This window comes from Lepeophtheirus salmonis, chromosome 2, assembly GCF_016086655.4.
Source record: "Lepeophtheirus salmonis chromosome 2, UVic_Lsal_1.4, whole genome shotgun sequence".
In the NCBI taxonomy this organism is placed as follows: domain Eukaryota; kingdom Metazoa; phylum Arthropoda; class Copepoda; order Siphonostomatoida; family Caligidae; genus Lepeophtheirus; species Lepeophtheirus salmonis.
Window position 1 is genome coordinate 21,438,954 of NC_052132.2, and position 20,109 is coordinate 21,459,062.

The 20,109-nt window shown below is 33.7% G+C and overlaps 1 protein-coding gene and 6 long non-coding RNA genes across 7 annotated transcripts in view; 4 read left to right on the top strand and 3 right to left on the bottom strand.

The window, feature by feature from the left end:
• The window catches only part of LOC121132412 (uncharacterized), a 49,908-nt gene extending 46,661 nt beyond the window's left edge, over positions 1 to 3,247 (bottom strand). The window contains exons 1-2 of the long non-coding RNA XR_005869324.2: positions 2,810 to 3,247; positions 1,412 to 2,751 (exon numbers count right to left, since the gene is read on the bottom strand). This is a non-coding gene — a long non-coding RNA (uncharacterized lncRNA). The remainder of the gene's footprint in view (positions 1 to 1,411; positions 2,752 to 2,809) is intronic.
• Positions 3,248 to 4,596: 1,349 nt separating this feature from the next.
• LOC121132168 (uncharacterized) lies at positions 4,597 to 5,989 on the bottom strand. Its single transcript, XR_005869249.2, has 2 exons — positions 5,769 to 5,989; positions 4,597 to 5,695 (listed from the first exon to the last, which is right to left on the bottom strand). It is a non-coding gene; the product is annotated as an uncharacterized lncRNA (long non-coding RNA).
• Positions 5,990 to 6,091: 102 nt separating this feature from the next.
• On the top strand, positions 6,092 to 7,660 carry LOC121132169 (uncharacterized). Its single transcript, XR_005869250.2, has 3 exons — positions 6,092 to 7,142; positions 7,211 to 7,371; positions 7,439 to 7,660. It is a non-coding gene; the product is annotated as an uncharacterized lncRNA (long non-coding RNA).
• Positions 7,661 to 7,671: 11 nt separating this feature from the next.
• LOC139904780 (uncharacterized) lies at positions 7,672 to 8,880 on the top strand. The gene is made up of 2 exons (XR_011778972.1): positions 7,672 to 8,079; positions 8,139 to 8,880. It is a non-coding gene; the product is annotated as an uncharacterized lncRNA (long non-coding RNA).
• On the bottom strand, positions 8,340 to 13,191 carry LOC139904779 (uncharacterized). Its single transcript, XR_011778971.1, has 2 exons — positions 12,404 to 13,191; positions 8,340 to 12,337 (listed from the first exon to the last, which is right to left on the bottom strand). It is a non-coding gene; the product is annotated as an uncharacterized lncRNA (long non-coding RNA).
• A 2,716-nt stretch (positions 13,192 to 15,907) lies between these two features.
• On the top strand, positions 15,908 to 16,474 carry LOC121132417 (uncharacterized). Its single transcript, XR_005869327.2, has 3 exons — positions 15,908 to 16,046; positions 16,102 to 16,177; positions 16,254 to 16,474. It is a non-coding gene; the product is annotated as an uncharacterized lncRNA (long non-coding RNA).
• A 1,603-nt stretch (positions 16,475 to 18,077) lies between these two features.
• On the top strand, positions 18,078 to 19,995 carry LOC139904714 (uncharacterized). The gene is made up of 2 exons (XM_071886687.1): positions 18,078 to 18,180; positions 18,444 to 19,995. Exon 2 carries the CDS (start codon positions 18,448 to 18,450, stop codon positions 19,873 to 19,875), a length of 1,428 nt encoding a protein of 475 aa, XP_071742788.1. The 5' UTR covers positions 18,078 to 18,180; positions 18,444 to 18,447; the 3' UTR covers positions 19,876 to 19,995.
• The last annotated feature ends 114 nt before the right edge of the window (positions 19,996 to 20,109 follow it).

Consider the following 20,109-nt stretch of genomic DNA (forward strand, 5'->3'; position numbering starts at 1 on the left):
GTGTAAGGATTATGTGTTTACTATTATTCAAAAAACATTAAATTTTAAAATTTATAGACCTATGCAATTAGAGAATAATTATCACGTTACACAAAAAATTGTAGATACAATGTGTTTTTGAGAATACTGACCCATTTACAAACATGCTTAAATTATTATTACATTTTTTATTTTACCATATTATTTTTATATATTTATTAATATATATGTAACTGTAAGGAACTAAATATATCTTCACTTTTAATTTGATAAAAGCTATTAATTTTGTGGTACATGTTTTTTAAAACGCTCTCCCTTTTTTTTTCTTTTTTGACAAATGCACATGGCAAGGCTTGATTTTTGGTGAACAAATTAAACATTTGTAGGAACTGAGAATATATAAATAATATATACAGCAGAAGGAGGGAGGTGAGAGTTTTCAAAAATCATAAAGTCATTTCAAGATAGCTTTCAAAATTACATATAGATTGTAATGGATCAAATAAAAACTTTAAAAGATTTATTTTTCTTGTATTTGTTAAAGTTTCCAAAAAATCTGGTTATGCAACGTTTATCAATTTTAACCATACATTAACTCTTTCAATCTTTATTAGTGTACAATATGTTTATATGCAATATATGTTACTTTGTCTTAATTTTTAACCTCTCCTTTTTTTTAATAACTATCATTAATTGTATGGAGAGCATGGTATTCATATACTCGAATTTCATATTATACAATTCAATTGCAGGTATTTAAAAATATCCTCTTTTTGCAGAGTACTGTATTCTGTAATTCATTAAAATTTCACTCAATTCTCTTGATGTTTAAGAAAGTTGTGTTGTTTTATTGAAATATCATATTTTATTATATCACAGATTTTGGTGTAGGTTTAACATAACTAGATTTAACACTACGTAAAAAAGGCGTGAAATTCCGATAATAAATTGGTCATAATTTCCTTAATATTGAAGCTAGACATGATTTTGGTATCAAAATGTCTTTTATTACCATTATTTAATAGTCAAAACAGGTTGAAAAGTAAAAAATTGAATTGGATTTTTTTTTGTAACATATGTACATACATAGGGTTGTCAAGTTCAAATACAAGCAAAAAATGAGTGCCGCTCATTTTTCATTGAGCGAGAGCGCGCTCGTTGCTTTACAAAACGAGTGGGAGCGTGCTCACTAAAGTAGTAACTGAGCGGGAGCGCGCTCAGGATTTCTTGAGCGGACTAACGCTCTGCTAATGAGTCCCTTTTGTCATTGGAAACAAGTGCAATATAATTATAGACTCGTAAAGACAATGTGCTTCTCTTTTCTCGATATTTTGGTCTACAATACATATATTAAAATATTTAAATCCAACATGAGCCATATAATTAGCAAATGATGTTGTTTTTTAATTATAAGTTTATGAGCCTGTCTTACTTTATACGTGGATTCCTTGTGATAGATCTCTTTAATGTGAGCAAAATTGGAACGTAAAAACGTTTTGGCACCCAGACAGTTCAGGAGGATATTGAAGTATTCTTGCCACTGAAAACAGTTATAGATATTTTTGAAATTGTGCACAGAATCGAAGAGGAGATGCATCTTGAGATAATTATTGTGAGGACGAATTATGGATGTTTGCAGATGACCAGCACAAAGAAGCTGCGAGTAAAAGTTCCTGTTGGCTGGGTGGTTATCGACAGATACAATAAATCCACTTTGGTATAGTGCTTGCATGGTGACTATATATTGACTAAAATGAATTCGGCATTCAAATTTGCCACGGGGATACGAGATAAAAATTCATTTATTTTCCCCCAGCAGACTTTATCATAAAGGTAAGGGCAGTTTTAGTGGTTTGATTGTTCTCAGTTCCTAGAAACTTGCCTTTCACAAACTCCCCTCTTTGAGCAGAGTAGACCTCATCAATTATGAGAGTCACATTTTTTTCTCTTCTGTTCAGGTCCTTTATTCTGGTACTTAGATATTGTAAGGTTGAAACTGGCAAACCACCCTTCACAGTTACAGCACTGGAAAGGGCACTAAGATGCTGAGGACATGGAATTGTGAGAGTATTTGATCAATAAATTTTGTCGTAAAGGGCAGTACTCATATTTTGCCACAAAAGACAAACAGAAAGAAGGCCTGCACTGTACCTCCTCGTTTTTGGGTTCTGGAAGAGTAATGTTAACTGCTCTATTAAAAATTCCAACTTTGACGTTTGGGGTGTCTTAGGATTATTTCAATCTATACAACAAGCTCATAATGACTTCACACGTGTCATATTGAGTCAATTGCTCCTTTGATCCAAGATATGCAGCAATATTGATAGCTTCAGTCACGGAATTGATCTTATTCGATTTTAATCCAAGACAGTGAGAGACTGAAGTGTTGCTAATCCTCTGATACCGTAGGAAAACTTTGAAAGTGAGGTTGTCCTCGATTTCCAAACTTGCTTTGATTTCTAGGCCCTTGTCCTCAGTAACTTCAAGTTTTACGAGTGACAATTTGGGTGATTTTATAAGAAGAAATTATGATGGCAATGTCTCCCGTGATAACTGACAAAACATATCAGTTAACGTGTACACTTCTTCCTCGTTGAACATTTCAGACTCCAAGGCCTTTTGAGGTTGGTGTTCAAGTTGGAGTCTTTGACTGCTAGTGGAAGCTCGAGTTGGCCTTAGTGGCGGTGATGGAAGGAAAGGTAGTCCGGAGGCTTAAGGATGGCATTGCTTTGCTTTGGCCAAACTGAGGGGACAGCATCATTTTTCAAGCGTCTGCAAGTCATAAATTAATCAATAATACATCCATTACGAGAAATTTGAGGTACTTTACCGACTACAAAGTTGCCTTTTATACTCCCGGCCTTTCCCATATCGCTTGTCAACAGAATTAGTAATGAAATCTTCCTCTTTAAAATGTAGGCAACATATCCTTGAATTTTTTTGTTAATGTCTAAATGGTTGTTTTGGTTTTCAGATCCGTGATTGATCTTGGTATTGCCCCTTCCCAGCATGACTGAAGATGAGGATTAGGGGTACATTGAAACCAGGAAATTTGTGATAACTAATGTCAGGGTTCTTGGGGGTATCGTGATACTCCTGTCTACATTCTGGTCACAGCATTTCCATCCCATTCTTTTCCAAGAAGAAACAATTAAATAATTAAAAATCACTATATAATTTATTGAAAACAATAATGTCGTCACACCAAAACTAAGTACTTCTTCTTCTAAACATTGAATAATTATGAATCATACGCGGCAAAACCTGAAGTAACTTTATGGAGCCGGCGTGCGTCTCTTCTTCTGAAGAGTGAAGTCGAGAAGCTTAGAGACGTCCATGAATGTATGTTCTTCTAACTTCTTCAACTCTGACAACCAGGCTTGCAAACTGGTGCTTCTTGTAACGTAGGTGGAATTTTGAAGGTGAACATCAAGAAAGGCTACATCAATTAGTTCTTATACTGTCTATAAGACCTCATTGACTCTATATGTATATTGGACTTGTAAAATTGTGCTCACAATGAACAAAATATTGAAGATATGTCATGAGCAATAAATTATTGCTCATGAGTCATGACTCATGATATATAAGCAAAAGAGTATGAGAAATGTCAAGAAACCTCCTAGAAAAAAACTACTTCATCGGGTGAAGGAGGAAGACATGAAAGAAAATCAGTTTTTTTTGTGAAAACTGTTATTGTGACAAACTTTAGTCATCAAATTAATTAATTATAAGACAATAAGTATTGTTTGGATAAATATTTTTCACGGAACATCCGAATATAGGGATCTGAGTCAACTCATAGTTCCATTAAACTCCATGTGTTATTAACATTGGAATATCTGTCATGTTCAGGAGTCTCATCTCTTAAGAAAAGATTCTTGCACATTAATCGATGGATATCCTCTCATTTAATGGATGTATCAGTCATTGTACAGTAGTCCTATAACGTCCAAATCTGTTACTTCATCATACATTGGTTAAAATATCCATCTGACCCTCTATATCTTGTACGGAATCGTTGTATACTTCTATAATAACTGAGGATATGTTTAATCAAGAGGAGTAAAACTGGAATGAAATGCACAGTGAGGAATAAAGAAACTAATCAACTTTCAACTGCATATCTTTCATGGAAACTCCTTCCAAAGTCTACTCTATTTCGTCTGCTAATATTCTTAGAAAACTCTTTCATTGATTTGAATCCTTAAATGTCATTGATGTACATAACAAATAAACAACTCATATCTATGAAACTGGGTCTATTTATAAGGCTATATTATTTCTGTAGTTCTAAAAACTTCATCCTCGCTTACGATTCCGTTATTACTTCTGAGTCTCATCTGTCATTGGAAAAAAGTAGAAGACGATCCTGGAGCATGAATTTAATGTGGTCCTCTACAAAACACATACAGCCTGGAATATAATTAAGAGGGATGAAACACGGAGATTGAAATCACACAACTTCGTTTTTGCTGAGGAGAAACCTTCAACGAATAAATCTTTGATATTTGGCATGATTTGGAGACAAACCAAGGAACTAAGTAAATTATCTTGATATGCATGGAAATTTATGTTCTTAAAGCAAGTATAGGACTTCAATAAAACAACATCTGTAATGTAGACTAAATTTATTAGCATTATATAAACTAATGAAAACCAATTATAATACATTCAAGACTCCAGTTTAAATAATAATATCCATATAATTTTTTTAAATGCCGTCACAGAAAAAAATTTAGTGTAGTAAAAATAATATTCCACCCTGAATACATAAATGAAACACACATTTACTTATATCAATATTATAAAATACTATTATAATATTAAATACAATTATTTTTTGACAATGAATTCTAGATACATTTGACAGATTATTCACTCTACTATTTGCTCCAGGATCACTATGTCTATTGTGTTTCCTATTTTTTGTTCATTAACATAGGGGCAATAGCTTTAACTATGAAATTAGACGTTTTCTAAGCTATTAATTCAATTGATTTAAAAATCATCATAATATTTTATTACGCATATAGTTCTTATGAACAGGGCCCATTGTTTTTATAAGTATTCCTCTATCCTTATTGATAGTGAAGAGGGCAATATTCGCAAAAATTAACTTATTACTTATACGCAACATCAGAAGAAATCTTTTTTTTTTTTTCAATTTTCGTAATAACCTCTTTTGGCTCCACATTATAGTCTTCCTACCCAAGAATAACTTTAAATAAGCTGTGGGGTTATGAATTGCATCAACAATCTTAACTTTATTTGAACTCACAATATACACAAACTTTGAGACTGGAAGATTCTTATAATTTTTATAATGTTATTAATTATAGTAGATTTCCAAACCTTTCTACAGATATCTCCAAAGATTTAGGAGTATTGGTTCAAGTCCTGCAGCTTACAACACAGCATTAATTTGAGTAGGGAAAACGTCCTTATACTATAAGTTCACTTCGAATCTCAAGTCATGTCCAAGTCCTTGAATATTTTCATCAAGTCCACAGATGTCATTCAAGCTCATTTCAAGTCCATTACTATAATATACTATATAGGGTCCATTTTGTTAACGCTTTTCCTGAGTCCGCAATATACTAGCATTGGAGTCCAAGTCTCGGGTCTTTGATTATGAGACTGTCTTCAAAATATGGACTCAAGTTGCAAGTCTCGAGTCCAAGTTCCCGCCTCTAGTAATAATTGACCATCATATCTTAAATTATATATTTATTATTATAATAACAACTATTAATTGATAAATCCTAAATCTATAATAAAAAACTCACCTTCTCTTTGGAGGGATATTCAATTCTATTCAAATAAGGAAAAATCCAAGAACAAAATAATTTTTACTTAACCCACAATAATTTTAGAGTGTGAGAGGTGTTCCATCCCTTTTTATTAGATACCCGTTACAGAATACCCATTTGCAAGATTAATAAAACCCAAGGCATATAGAAGATCTTCTGAACTACTCAAGCTTTGTTATTAAAAACCTTTCTTTTTAAGTGACGTCATTGAAATTTTATGATTTAATATTTATATAAACGATGGATTAACCTGTTAAGTAGTCTATGAGAATGGAATATGTATGAATAATAACAAAGGGTGATTCAAAACGAGCGGTTTTTGGATTGTAGAAATAAAACACATAAAATATTATATTATGGTCAAAACTTTATTATGAACCGAAAAAACAATCCTTTACAATTATTTATAGAAAATAATCCCCTTCATCTGTTGGCTGCAACTGGCCTATAAATGGTCCATTCTTTGCGCCAATTTTCGATGATGCGTTCGAGCATTGCGACCGGAATCTCACGAATAATTCGCTCAATATTTGCTTCCAATACTTCAATTATCGCTGGTTTATCCACATAGACTTTGTTTTTACGTAGCAACAAAGAAAAAAGTCCAATGTGATATCACACGGTCTTGGTGGCCAAAACGGGAAATTAATTGCTCACCAAAATGATGTCCCAATAAGTCCATTGTTACGCGCGCTGTGTGGCAAGTGGCACCGTCTTGTTGGAACCAAATATCGGGGTGACAATGTGTTTCAGTTTGAGGTACCAAAAAATCTGTTACCATGGCGCGATAACGTTCGCCGTTGACAGTAACGTGTTGGCTACACTCTCGGCTACGGCCGCAATATTTTCTACGCTGTACGTGGCCTACCAGACGACGGGACATCCCAGCAAGTTGCTACCCCTTCAAATTTTTCGATTATTCTACGAATTGTGGATTCTGAAGGTCGATTATGTGGACCATAAGTTGGGCGTAATTTGCGAAAAACTTCTTTCACAGAACGCTGATTTTTATAGTACAATTGAACAATTTGTACACGTTGTTGTGGCGTATATCTTTCCATGATGAATTGTAAAACAATTTGACAGCTCGTGCGTCCCTATCCAAAAATCCCTACTGGAAAAAACCGCTCGTTTTGAATCACCCTTTACATTGAAAATATATTGAAAGAAATTAGCATTGAATGAATCATTAATAAATCATCGACCAATGAATACTCTCACAAAAAATACCTTTCCTTGTGCTGTGGCAATTTGTTTTTCTCCTAACGTGAATTCTGATGAAGGATTTTCTTATCATAGATTTCCGAAAATCGAAGATATCTGCGAGAAATTGATTCAAGTTTGTCATAGGTAAGACACATATAATCATCAAACTGCCAGAATTTGTTCCAGACATTTGAGAAGGATTGTTTTTTTAGCGAAATCTAAAGGCTGAACTCATGTCCAACTATGGAAGAACTTCCAGCAACAAAATTTACAAAAAATTAAAAATCAAAACTATTCCTACCCTTTATTTGGTTCCTGAGAACCCTGCAAGAACTACGTATGTAAAGAAATCCATAGGGATGCGCAAAGAAAGGTAATAATTAGAATATAATTGTAAATAATGTAAGCTTTTTATTGTGATTAATTATATGTATTTCTAGGCTCTCGACAAGAAGCCCTAAGAAAATGTTTAATGCACTCATCAATACTGTTGAACAAGAAAATTGCACTCTTGATGATGAACAATCTCCAAGATTCCTTTGATGCTATGGAAGTGCAATGCTTCAACGCTTCTTTTGATATCTCTATGAGTGCCATTGGAGAAACTGAAGTAAAGTTAAACAAAGATGTGTCGGTCCATGCAGATATAGATAGAGAAGAGTTTCTTAGATATAGATAGAGAAGAGTTTCTTAACTGGAGGAAAGAGAAGAAAATATTCCTTTTGAAAATTATTATGCTTAAAAAAAAAAGTCCCCAATGAATTAGCCACTCTAAAATAATCCATAAGAGAAGTAAATATGCAACCTTGAGCAATCAATTACTTCAACAGTTTTCTTCAAGTCAAGTAAATGTACTTATGAACGAGAATGTGAATCCAAGGCCAAAAAGCTGGACTTAAGAGTATATTCAGAGGTCTCTGATTTTGAGATCTATGACTTGGGGGAATGCCTACAAATATCTTCAAAATAAATTTCCCCTTCCCTTGCCAGCTTTATCGACGTTGAGAAGATGGATTTCAAAATTTAAATGTGGCCCTGGGATCCAACACAAACTTGGATATTTTGCGCAAACAAATGGAAAGTAAATAAAAATATAATTATAATTTATAACTAATTGATATATCGTTTTTTCCTTTTAAGATATTTCTGAAATGGATAATCGATTAAGCCGTCTTGGAGTTTTGTCATTTGATGAAATGGAATTGAAACCTAGTTAAAACTATTTTTGTTCCTTTGATCAAGTGTTTGGTCCAAACAAAAAGGTCCAGGTTCCTATGATTCGTTGTCTTATTTTACAAAGTTCGGCTCCAGATTTGGCCCATGAGGTAATAACAAAATATGCAAGTTTAAGAAACTTTATTAGAATCAAGGCTGAAAATATTAATGCCAATGTAATGTAAAACAAGGAAATTAATAGAAAGTTAAAAAATTGTCCCATAATATTTAAATAATATCGTTATAATAAAAAAATGCATTAGATTCATTAAAAATGTAGTATATAGAAACAAAATATCATAAAAATTATTTGTATGTGAATAGAAGATTCCATACTTCTTCATATCGATGAGTTTTAATGTATACTTTTAAGATATTGACAATTCAATCTAAAGTACAATATGTTTATGTTCTCAAACTCATCACTCCTAATTCAAGCGAGGTGATTTAAAAACAATCAATAGCAGATTGCCATTCGTAGACATAGAGGCAGGATTCCCCATGTCCTCCACAAAAGGGTTGATTCATTCAGTGAGATAAGAGATAATTATTTTAAGACAGAAGAAGGTTAGAGTGGCAGGTGTATCTCCGCTCAGAAGAATAGAGTCCTCAACGGCCCGAAGAACAATTTTTTTATTATTATTCATCCCAATGTTTTATCCATTTTTATAAAAAAAATATTTAAATATAACAAAAGAAAAGCTTTTAACAATAAAAGATGAGTTCACACTTCCGCGTTGAGATGATTCTGTGCTTCTGTAGTTCATTGAACCAAATTATTGGTTTTTTTAAAGAAGCATTGAAAAATTGGGTTGTCAAGTAGGAACCATTTTCTTTCATTAAAATATCCAATTGATATGAGGTAAAAAGCCAGGAGACATTTCAGCGGCTCCAAAGGCCTCGTGCATCCATCCATATTATTAATCATTATTGACTTTTTAATTAAAACTAATAAATTTCTTGCAATGGCCGCCTCCTTCTATAGGTCCGCAAAGTAAAGTCCATGCCCTTTCCCTTAATTTTAATTTCGCAAGGATCTTAGGTGCAAGATGCCTTAAGTCTTTTGTCATTTTACACGACGTATAAATATGAATTTGCGTGTCGATTTCACCCCATTTAAAAGAGCAAAGCCTTTCCTCCTTGGTTTTTCCAATAAAATTATTGCATAAAAATGTCTTGCAGTTTATATGAGCTTGTAGGTTTCTACCTACTTTGTCTTTAACACTTTTTAAAGATTGAAAAATATTTAAGATTTTTTCCTTTCCTTCTTTCTCCTCCAGTCCTGTGCAGTTCAATCTAAATAACGGACATGAGACAGTCTTATTATGGTAAAATCTTTCAAACTTTAAAAATCTATCACCCTTTGCTATAGTTATAGCTCTTGGTAAGAATATATTAAAAGATGTCGATTTTTTTTAAATATCGATATTCAGCTTATTTAGCATTTTCACAATTTTATAGGCTAGGAGTTTATTCCTTTAATTCGACCACAAGATCCTCACATTTGATGATTCCTTCCAGTATCGCCTTCCTTTCAATTGCTGCCCTCTCTCCGGCTCCCACGCTCTTTCTTCTTCTCCTCTTCGCCAAAATCTCCTCCACCCTCACAAAGGTCTTCCTGCGCTTTTTGGTCCATATAAAGGTTTCTTCCAAAGTACAGAATGTCCTCGTCTTCCAATTCCGATGATAAAAAAATGTTATCAGAACTAAATAAAATTAGTCTAAAATCATGTTTGTTTTTGGAATTGGTCATCCAAGGCCCATCCTCTTGTAAAATTCGTAGAAGCTTTTTAGAAAAGATCTTAGCGATTATTCTCTCCGGAGAATTGATCCCAAAACTGCCCATACTTTTATGAAATTCCAATTTTTCAATATTTTCTGTAGGAAATAATAATTTTCTTATACTTCGGAAACTTTTCTCAATACTGAGGATAACTTTCCAGTCCCCAGTTAGGTAGTATATGAACTTGGAGTTCACATAAAAGTTCCACCAGCATACCCTCTTGGAGAAGTTCATATTAGGAGCTTTGATTATTTTTAAGTTGCATTCAATCTTTCTCATCTTTTCCATTAAATATTTCGCGTCTGTTCCTAGACTTGAGAATGTTATCGCCAACTGTTTTATATGGTCGACGACCTCACATCCAGTCATGATATTTAAATTAGTCTTATTGGAACGAATATCAAGGTAAAGTCTCAGGCATAAGCCTTGCTTTATTCTTCAGTTCCTCTTCCGAAGCGCCTTCTAAAAAAATATAGTTGTCATCTGCGTAAAATCGACATGAGACTTTCTTCCCTCCGAAATTGATTCCAAACATTTGATGGTTACTTTGTCCATGAGGTGTACAAATGCCAAATTAAAAAGGTATGGGGATAGGGGATCTTCCTGGCGGGCACCCCTCTTGGAACTTATTGCTTTTGAGAAGACGCCATCTATGTAGAGAAAGGAGGCCACATTTGAAATAAAGCCTCTTTATTATGATATATATGTATAAAGTTTTTTGCATTTTTGTCTTAACCCCAGCCTGTGACTTATTGTATCAAAAGCCTTGCAGAAATCAACTGCTATTATAGTATTATATCCCCCCTTCGACTAAGCATTTTTAATAATTCTATCTGTGGTCAGCGTAATATCGTAAATGTGTCGCTTAGGCATAAAACCCACTTGCTCTTCAGGAATTATTTTTGATAAGTATGGTATCATCTTTTGCGTAATGGTACCTGATATTATTTTGTACAAGACCTCCAACAGGGTTATCAGACAGAAACTTCTTGGATCGGCTGCTTAACTGACGGATTTTGGTATTAAGGTAATAATTCCTCGTTTCAGAATAAAAGACATATCTCCTATTTTCCTCAGCTATTAGAGCTGCTATCTTCGCTGTTTGGTTGCAGAAATGTTTAAAAAAAGCAGAAGTTATTCCACTAAAGCCCGGTGACTCGTCTTCTTTCAAATGTTTTCTGATGTACAAATTAAAGCCCGATTCTGAAAAAAATATGGTTTTGTTCTTTTACCAGTTTCTTTCGTAGTCCAGATAAAATATATGTGTAGATTTCCTTTGCTTCTAGTAAATTGATTCTCCCAGGAATATTCTGAGCTTGTTGGTTTCTGTTTTTCTCAAAGACAGACATATATTTTTCAACACGGTATGCGTCCTCATTCAACTCTCTAAGGCGTTTCAAGTATTCTTTGAAAGAAAGTCTTTTATATTCAAGCATCTGTTTAATCTGTTCAATATAGGAATATAGTTCTTTTGTCAAAGAACAGATTTAGAACACCAGCCAACACTAGATTGTCATAGTCTAGTTGTGCTAATTCTTTATAAATTTCTTCATAGAATTCCCCTCTATCTTCATTTGGTCCATAAGTGTTAACTACAATAACTTTCCAATCTTGTAGTTTAATTTCAATCATGTCATACGACCCATAAAAGTAACGTTTTCGTTTGGATTCCAGGCAATTTTCAGATCAACGTCCACGTCCCTCTTTTGTTATCCAGGCAGTTCTGATAATTAATGAATTCTTTAGGGTCACATTTTGTACAGTCTTCTCTACAATTATGATTTTCTTCATCAATTTTATGGACTTGAATACAAAAAATGTCTTCCCTTCCAGATCGAAGGTAGTCAATATAATCTTTGATAAGTTTTAATGTATCGTACATTTTGAGAGAAAATTCTAAAATTGGATTTTTTATTTAATAGGTTATAATCTCTTGATATGATTGAGGTTTTGTGTTTTTACAGAGCATTGTTACTCATAAAGTCATAATATTCTTATTTGTATTCGTCATATTAAATTTCAATTAACAGGCTGGAAAATCTTTTGATGTTTCTATACCTATTTATTATTTTTCTCCCTTTTCTTTGCTTGCAGGACTTGTCAATAATCTTTTATGCATGCCATCAGTATTTTTTTAATCTTGGGATTTTTTTTGCTTGTTTCTTAAGACCATTTGCCAGTCTTCCCTCAATCCTTTGCCTTGGTTTGAAGTTTTACTATTGTCCTGCCTTTTATTCTCCGCTACCTCCTCAACGAGCGATTCAACTCCCGTTCCGGCCCGAAGAACAATTGACCTCTGATTCCTAGACATTAGATCCTGACAATTGCTCTGGTGTGTTACCTAGGAGATACAGAGCCATTACAATAAGTAAAGTCCATAATTAGACAAAATTAATGTATAAATTACTTGACTAAAAGTAAATGTTCACCAAGGATAGACTATATCTATGATATTAGGGATCTGCAGAGTCTCTGTAAGTATTCTTTTTTTGTTGACAATGTGTGGTGACTTTATGAAGAGGTACTATGAAGCCTTTAATGAAATCTCTGAAGGTATAATCGTCCTTAATAGTGATCCTTCGTTCCACCAACGGGAGTCCATTATCCCTCTCATTGAATAAAAGAATATCAATGGTTTCGGACTTGATTTCAAGAACTTTAAACCCACTAGGTAGATGAATTTTTCCTTCTCAAATGAGGAAAGAGTAAAATTATTTTCTTAAGGACTGAGAGATAGCGAGGCTTCTTAACCCTTTCCTTTTTCTTCCGTCTCGAATTTGAATCTTTGGATTCATACGTCATGAGGTCGAAAATGAGGCGAAGACATAGCTGCAACTTTTTTTTAATGTTCACTATAACCCTAATGGTCTCGTAATTTCTTGATAGCAGCAATCCATTTGCGCCTTCAGATTGGATCTGGTGGGTAGTGACTTGGGTGGCATTTCCTTTCTCCGCTGATCCCCATTGCAACCAGGGTTAACACAAGCGTAAGGCATTGCTTAGCTTCACTTCAATAATGATAATAATTAATAATACAACTCACATCGTTTAGAACTTTTGAAAAATAAGAGGGAACAAGAAGAAAAATCTTCCACTACAATTGTATGTGCGAGAAAAAAAAGGAAAATATTAATATAGCCAATGGGTTCTTACGCTATTATAGTCTTAGAACTCATTGATAGAGTATTATTAATAATGATTAATGTCTATGCCAGTCGATCGATTTTTTTAAAATTTTGCTACTTGATATATAAAATCCTAAAGTTTACCTAATCCAAGGACTCCTGTAAGCAGGACCGGACACTGCGCTCACGCATTTCCAATATGGGCCTTTGGTTATTCTATATCATATATCACTCATATCACATATGGAATGTCTCTTTAAGTGTTTTGCTACAAAATAAAGAGTTTTTAAAAGTATTTTACTAGGGAAAATTATCAAAATAATATAAATGAGGCTATATATTTCTCATAGAAGTGGTATTTATTAGTACTTTAATCAAAATAAACATTAAAAACATATAAAAAGAAAAGGCACTATCAAAAAGTACAAATTTGGTCCAAGTCTACAAGTCAGATGATTTTGTTTGAAATTTAACTTTTTTTTCAATTAGTTTCTGAATTCTTAGCTGCCATTTTCTTTTTTGTTAAAAATCGGATGTCATCATTCAGTTTAGCACTTAAATTTTTACCCATGACATTAAACAAAGCGAATGAAATTCTTTGAAGAAAAGCTAACTAGGAGTGTCCTTCCTCGCACTTTACTCCCACAACGATGATAATTTCAGAGTTTAAACTGTCCTGCATCCTGTCAATGAATGTGGCAACAAATGAAGCTCTAGGATTTGAGGTGCCAAGTAAACTGTCTTTTTCTTCAGGAATAGCTGTGATGTAAGAAACATGGAGTAAGCATAAAGACATCCCCCCCGAGAGGTAGAAAAGGTCGGATGGAGTCGAAAACCCTCCTCTGCTCATTATGTCGATGAACTCTTTCAGGTCTACATGCTGATTGGTTGGGCTATCGAAGGTTATTGAGTCCGGAGGTGTGTCTCTGATGACCACTAACTCTTGGCATGATGTACAGCTGATCGTCTTCTTCAAAGAAAAACCAATACACCCAGCAACAAAGTATTAATCTCTCCCTTGGGAGCTAGTTCCTGGAGGTCATCTGGTTGTCAGTTAGTCCAAATGAGCTTAGCTTTCACCAGGTCCTCGTTCAGCAGAGCTTTAATTTCTGAAGTAGTCATACCTGAAAATTTAAAAAAGTAAAATATTGTAATGATATTATATTGTAAAAATAAATAATACCTAAATAAAGAAGCTTACTATTAACAAATATCTTATTTACCTGAGAATTTGACAAGACTCAGAATACGAATCCTTTTCTCTGCTTCCAGGATCTATCTCACGCTGATGTAGTAGATACCTCCACTTAGTTGTCTGTACCAGCCGAACCTTCTTTTGATGGGATCAGACTGGAACATACAGAGGAGTACATAGGAGAAGTCTTTATCTAGAAGATAATCTGCCAGATCTGCCGCGGCAAGGCACGTCTGCTTTGTTGCTAGGAAGTTTGTGAGGCCAGGTGCTTTACTGTTTTGCCACTCGATGAGAAAGTCGACAAAATCTCTCAAGAAACAGAGACCACGTTTGTTCTTCTCAGAGATTGGTTCCCGAAGCTCATCCCTCTTTTCGTAGCCAACTGTAGGTGTCTTGACGTTTAGGATATTCCACATAGTTCTGACAAACTCTAAAAATTCGGCTGTCATTAAAGTCCGGTCTTTTGTTTTCTTTGGAGTTTTCTTAAGTGCTCAAATTGATGATTCGTGAAACACAGCATACTGTTGTAGTTCATTGAACTGATGAGCCCTACGTGACGTGGTCGCAGCTTGAGTTGGCCTTCATGACGCTTTGGAAGTTGAGAGGTAGTTGGGACAGTTTGGCCATAGGGATGGTACTACATCTGCTTTGAGGTACCTATAAAAGGACAGTTATTAGCATACGCATCAAAAGTGAGCAGCTGTCTTACCTCTTCTTTAGAGCCTTGCCAAGGGTCTGACTTCTTTTAGACTCACAGATAAAATCAGAGTCGTTGAAATGCAGGGAAAACAGCTTTGTACTTTTGGATGGTGCCTAATCTATCTTATTCAGATCTGTTTCTCATGGAATGGCTCTCAGCCAGGCGGAATCAAGTCGGGGGTTTCTCTCTTAGTTTGGCCAGATAGATCGTAACACCAGACTGTTGTGGCTCGTTGTCATAGCCCGTTCTACACCCTGGAGTACAATACTTAGTGGGCATGATTGGAATTACAAAACACAATTAAGATGGCGTCCACAATGTAACTAGTAGTTAAATAGTTATTAGTTATTACTTAGTTATAGTAATACACGTTGTATTGTTTTTTTTCATGGATATTCATGATTTATTCTTTTTCATAAATACTGTATTACTTATTAGTAATATTGGCCATCTTATTATTTATAGGAATAAATTTTGGGTATCATATAGTAATACAAATTACTACGCTTTTAATAAAATATTACGAAGCAATCTAACGAATAAAATACAATATAGATTTAAATATTACAAAATATATTTTAAAATGGTGAAGAAATAATATATGACAGATAGTCTAGGAGTACAGATATATAGCAGTTGATGTGATTGACTTATTTGGCTAACTACAAGATGTTTTTGGCCCTTTTTTCAGTTTCTTTTCGGATGAAAGGTTGCGTGATACACTAAAGATAACGACGTGCTAGATGCTCATGGCTCTATTTTTGTACATCCCTACTTCTTGAGGTAGAGGCACGCCAGTCTTTTGAAGAGGGAGTCACTCGTGACGTCAATACTTAAATTGTGACGTCGTAAAAAATCAACTCCAGAAATTGGAGGAGTCTAGTCTACTACTTAAAAAAAATCCAGTGGTACCTCCTGTCAAAGCCGATATTCAGGGACGACATCCCCAAAAGAAAAACTATTTGTCCTCCGAAGGCGACAGAGGATGTTAGGTAGTCTTTTTAAAACCCCTCAGTGTCAAATTTTTGGGGTAAAATAGAGACCTGATCTCCTGAATCGATAAGGAACATTATTTTGTTTTTTAGTGTCGATCGTGCAAATTAGATTCTTGCTCCGAAATTTTTTGGGATGAGAGAAAAGAAGGGACATTGCCTCAGCGCCGTAAGTCCTGTGCTTAATGCAAATGGAAGTTTCCTTCTTCTTTTCTTTCCAATTCACATCTCTTTTTCCTTCTCAGCAGAGATTAGATAGACGCTTCAAATATTTGAGCTAGGCTCGAGTAAGGAGAATCAAAAGATGATATTCGAGCCGCAGCAGATTTATTTAACCCATCGCTGGACTTCATGTTTGCCTGGGCCCACTCATGGGTCTGTGGGAGTACGGGACGGATCGTATCACCATAAACCTATGTAAAGAATCTATCAAGTCAGGTACGAATGATGGATCGAGGATTCAGCGGACCTACGCCATTTCCTTACTCGAGGAAAGAGATTCGTCCTTTAGAAGATCAATGACACTCGGAATCCGTTGTTGGGCAGAAGTGCCGTCCTTGATCAACTCTACCGAACCAGATTTCCACGTCTCATCCAACTGAAGAAGGCGTACCTTGGTGATGTACCAGATGTACCGATGAAGGAAGTTCCTTTGACCTAGTGATTGTTATTGTGTTCAAATGTTGGAGTCACCAATGAAGAAGTCTACTCAAGTTGCTTACCTTACTTCAACTAATCTTTATTAGAGTTCTTTTATGAGACATATTCACACGGTATAAACAAGAAAAGGTCCTTTATATATATAATATATATATTTGAAGATAAGTCATTTGACTAACAGAAAGAAATAAAATAATGCCATTGTTTCATCTTCCTTCATAATTTCATACAAAGTTTTACAGTGAAGACACAAGACAATTAAATAATATTAGAAGAGGAAACTAATCAACCTCTATTGTTGATATTTTATCAAATTTCTTCTAAATAATTGAGCTCTATCAACTTGCACACATCATTGGATAAATAGAAAAATGGTGGTAGTTTATAACATTCTTGGCATTTTGTGACTTATATAATGGATCTTGCTATATATATGTATATATTCTGATATGTAAAAGACGACTCCTTTACATCTTTATCACTGTCGTTGATGTCAATAATGGGCAGCGCCTGATTCACTATTTCTACAAATTCATAAAGATATTTTTAAAAGCAGTACTACATTATCAGAGATAAGAAGATGGCCAATTGACAATATAACAATAAAAAATCATCACAAAATAAACGAAGGCTTTATCAATAACGGTGGATACCTAAACTCCAAAATAAAAATATAGACTTGTCCTAGATGAAGATATTAGTTGTTAGAGAAATTAACTCACACATGCTATTATACTAATAGATTAATCATGTGTAGCTGTGTAATTATTAAGTATTAATCATATTTATACTAATTTAATTAATGACTTTCGATGTAACTGATACTACAAGTATTATACCTGGAGCCTACTTTCTGCTATGGATCTTTTCTATTTATTATTCCTTGTCCACGAAAACTTACTCCTAAAAATCACCCTCAGAATCTTTGTAAACATAATTATAATACTGCTTCCTTGATTCTAAGCGAATAGTATCAGCATATTTTAAAAATACTAACTAAGAATTTTATGAAAATAAAATCAATCTGTACAAAATTGTGGTCTATGAACAGTGAATGTATAATGACGATCATTAATAAATAGAATAGGTATATATTTAATATTAATTAATATAGATATAAATTTTAACTAATTATAAGAAAATCAATAGCACATAGTTCTTGTAAAATAGATACGCTCGTTTTTAGCGTTCATGTCCTGTAGTAAAAGATTTCTTTTGTATATTCATGAGACGTCCGTGGGATAATAGTCTGTTTAATAATATTTTTGATTTAAAATCCCAGCGTAGTATTAATATTTGAACACTTGTATGCCATGAAAATGCCCTTACTTTTTGTCACTGAGGTTTTATAAAAAATGACAAAGCATTCTTCCTTGATAACATTTTTTTTTGTAATAACAATATGTGTCATACATTTATTTTTATGAAGTTGAGAGAACATAATAATTTGTACATCGTACATGAATATTGAAGTATATGAGTGTATGTAACCAAAAGTTCTTATAGATTGATGTGGGTATAATTTTTATTTTATAACTATTACAAATCTTTGTTTTTTAAATAATAAATCTCATGCTTTGTTAATTGGAAAAGCCTAAATTATTTGCTTAAAAAGCGTAGTATCTATTCCATTGTGATTCATGTATTCTTCTGTTGACTATGAAGAGAATATTTTCTCGTATGCCTTGAGCTGTGTGAATCATACATTTTTATTTATTAATCAGTCTTCATATTTTGTATACATATTTCTTCCAATATTTTGTATATTAATGTAGTAAAATGGGGCAATCGGAATCATCGGACACAAGATTAATGTACGCAAATGTCATGGATTTTGCTATAAAAATTCGACCTCCCGACAAGATGAATATAATAAATGCTGGACGTGACGTGGTGAGTATTTTCCAAGAGATTTTAAACTCTGAATGCCTCATCAGTTGTCAACGCTTTAAACACCAATCTTCGACATTCAAAATGTACATTAAGGGATACCCATTTTCTCATCAAGGGAAATCTACTCTATACTTTAAAGTTGTATTTTTAAAAATACTCGATCGACTTTATCAAAGCCTAGAAATGGTACCTTTTATTTCTTCAGATCTAAGTTTAATCAACGATACAAGCACTATCTTCTTTAAGAAAGTGAAAAAAGTCGATCAATCAGGAAAATATGCATGCATCGCTCCTAGTGGAATAGATTCACTTTATCTCCTCAGCTTACCATCAAATGCAGTCAAAAACATAATTGAAGAAGTTGACAATAGTTGGGGCATTTACTCAGAAGTGGAAGAAAAAATATCCAATTGCTTTAAAATTAAGATGAATGGAAGCCCATGGGGACCTGGTGGTAAAGGTGAAAAGGCCACAAAAATTAGAAGACTACTACTCAAAATTTTTGCTATAATGAAATCTTCACAGTATAGATACGTCACGAACATTAACATGAAAGGAACAACAGATAACCTATTTTTTCGATTTGATCCGACATTAGTACCTGACAATAACCTGGCATTCGTATTATACTTAAGTAAAAAAAATAGGTTAAGATTTATTGACGGACCTGAGAATGTAACAACTCAAATTAAGAATACAATCAATCAATTTTGGAGTGGAGGAGTAACATGCGAAAGAATCTACAACGATGCTCTTGAATTTAAAATAAGTGGTTGTCCTTGGAGTGCTCATTCATATGCTGCCGCGAATTCAAGAATGCTTACTTCAATCATACTAAAAGAGATCCGAAATTTAGGATATCAAACTATAGCCACTTTAGATATTTCAAGAAGATCCGACGATAAATCAATTTTCGTTTTTGGAGGAGGATCTGGATTTCAAATTTCGCCTGATTTAAATATTAAATGGACCTGCTTATATTTTTGTGGAAGAAACAAACTAATGCTCGTGGGAGTGCATGAAGATGTTGTGTCTATTTTGCAAGATTGCTTGAAGCCACTAAAGGAAGATAATGGAAAAAAAGAAGGGGACATTTATCTTTGGAAGTTTACTAGTAATGTATTTTCCTATGGAAACAATTCTTCAAAGGAGATCTTTTGTATCATACTACTCTCCATCTATCGACGGATGCAAGCAATTGGATGGTTTCTTACGTCAAGTGCGGATGTTTCTTCAAAGACTATTGAAAGAAATGATACTAGAGAGTCCTATGATGCACATAGTTGGTACTTTCTATGTACGACATCAGGTTGAATAACAATAATAGTTCTAATTTATTTAGATGATATTAAAATTATATTGCTCAAATTAGGTTATTTACTTTTATAGACAAGAAAAATTCGTTTTGAAATAACATATTATATTCATGACAAAGAGTGATATCGTTAATTGGAATATCAAGTTATTCATTCAATATATTATTATGTATATCAGTCAAAGTTACTAACATTAATTTATGCAATATGTTGTCTGTTTGTATTTGATTAC

Coding starts and splice junctions, on each gene's coding strand:
- LOC139904714 (XM_071886687.1), top strand. CDS start 18,448: ATGGGGCAATCGGAATCATCGGACACAAGATTAATGTACGCAAATGTC.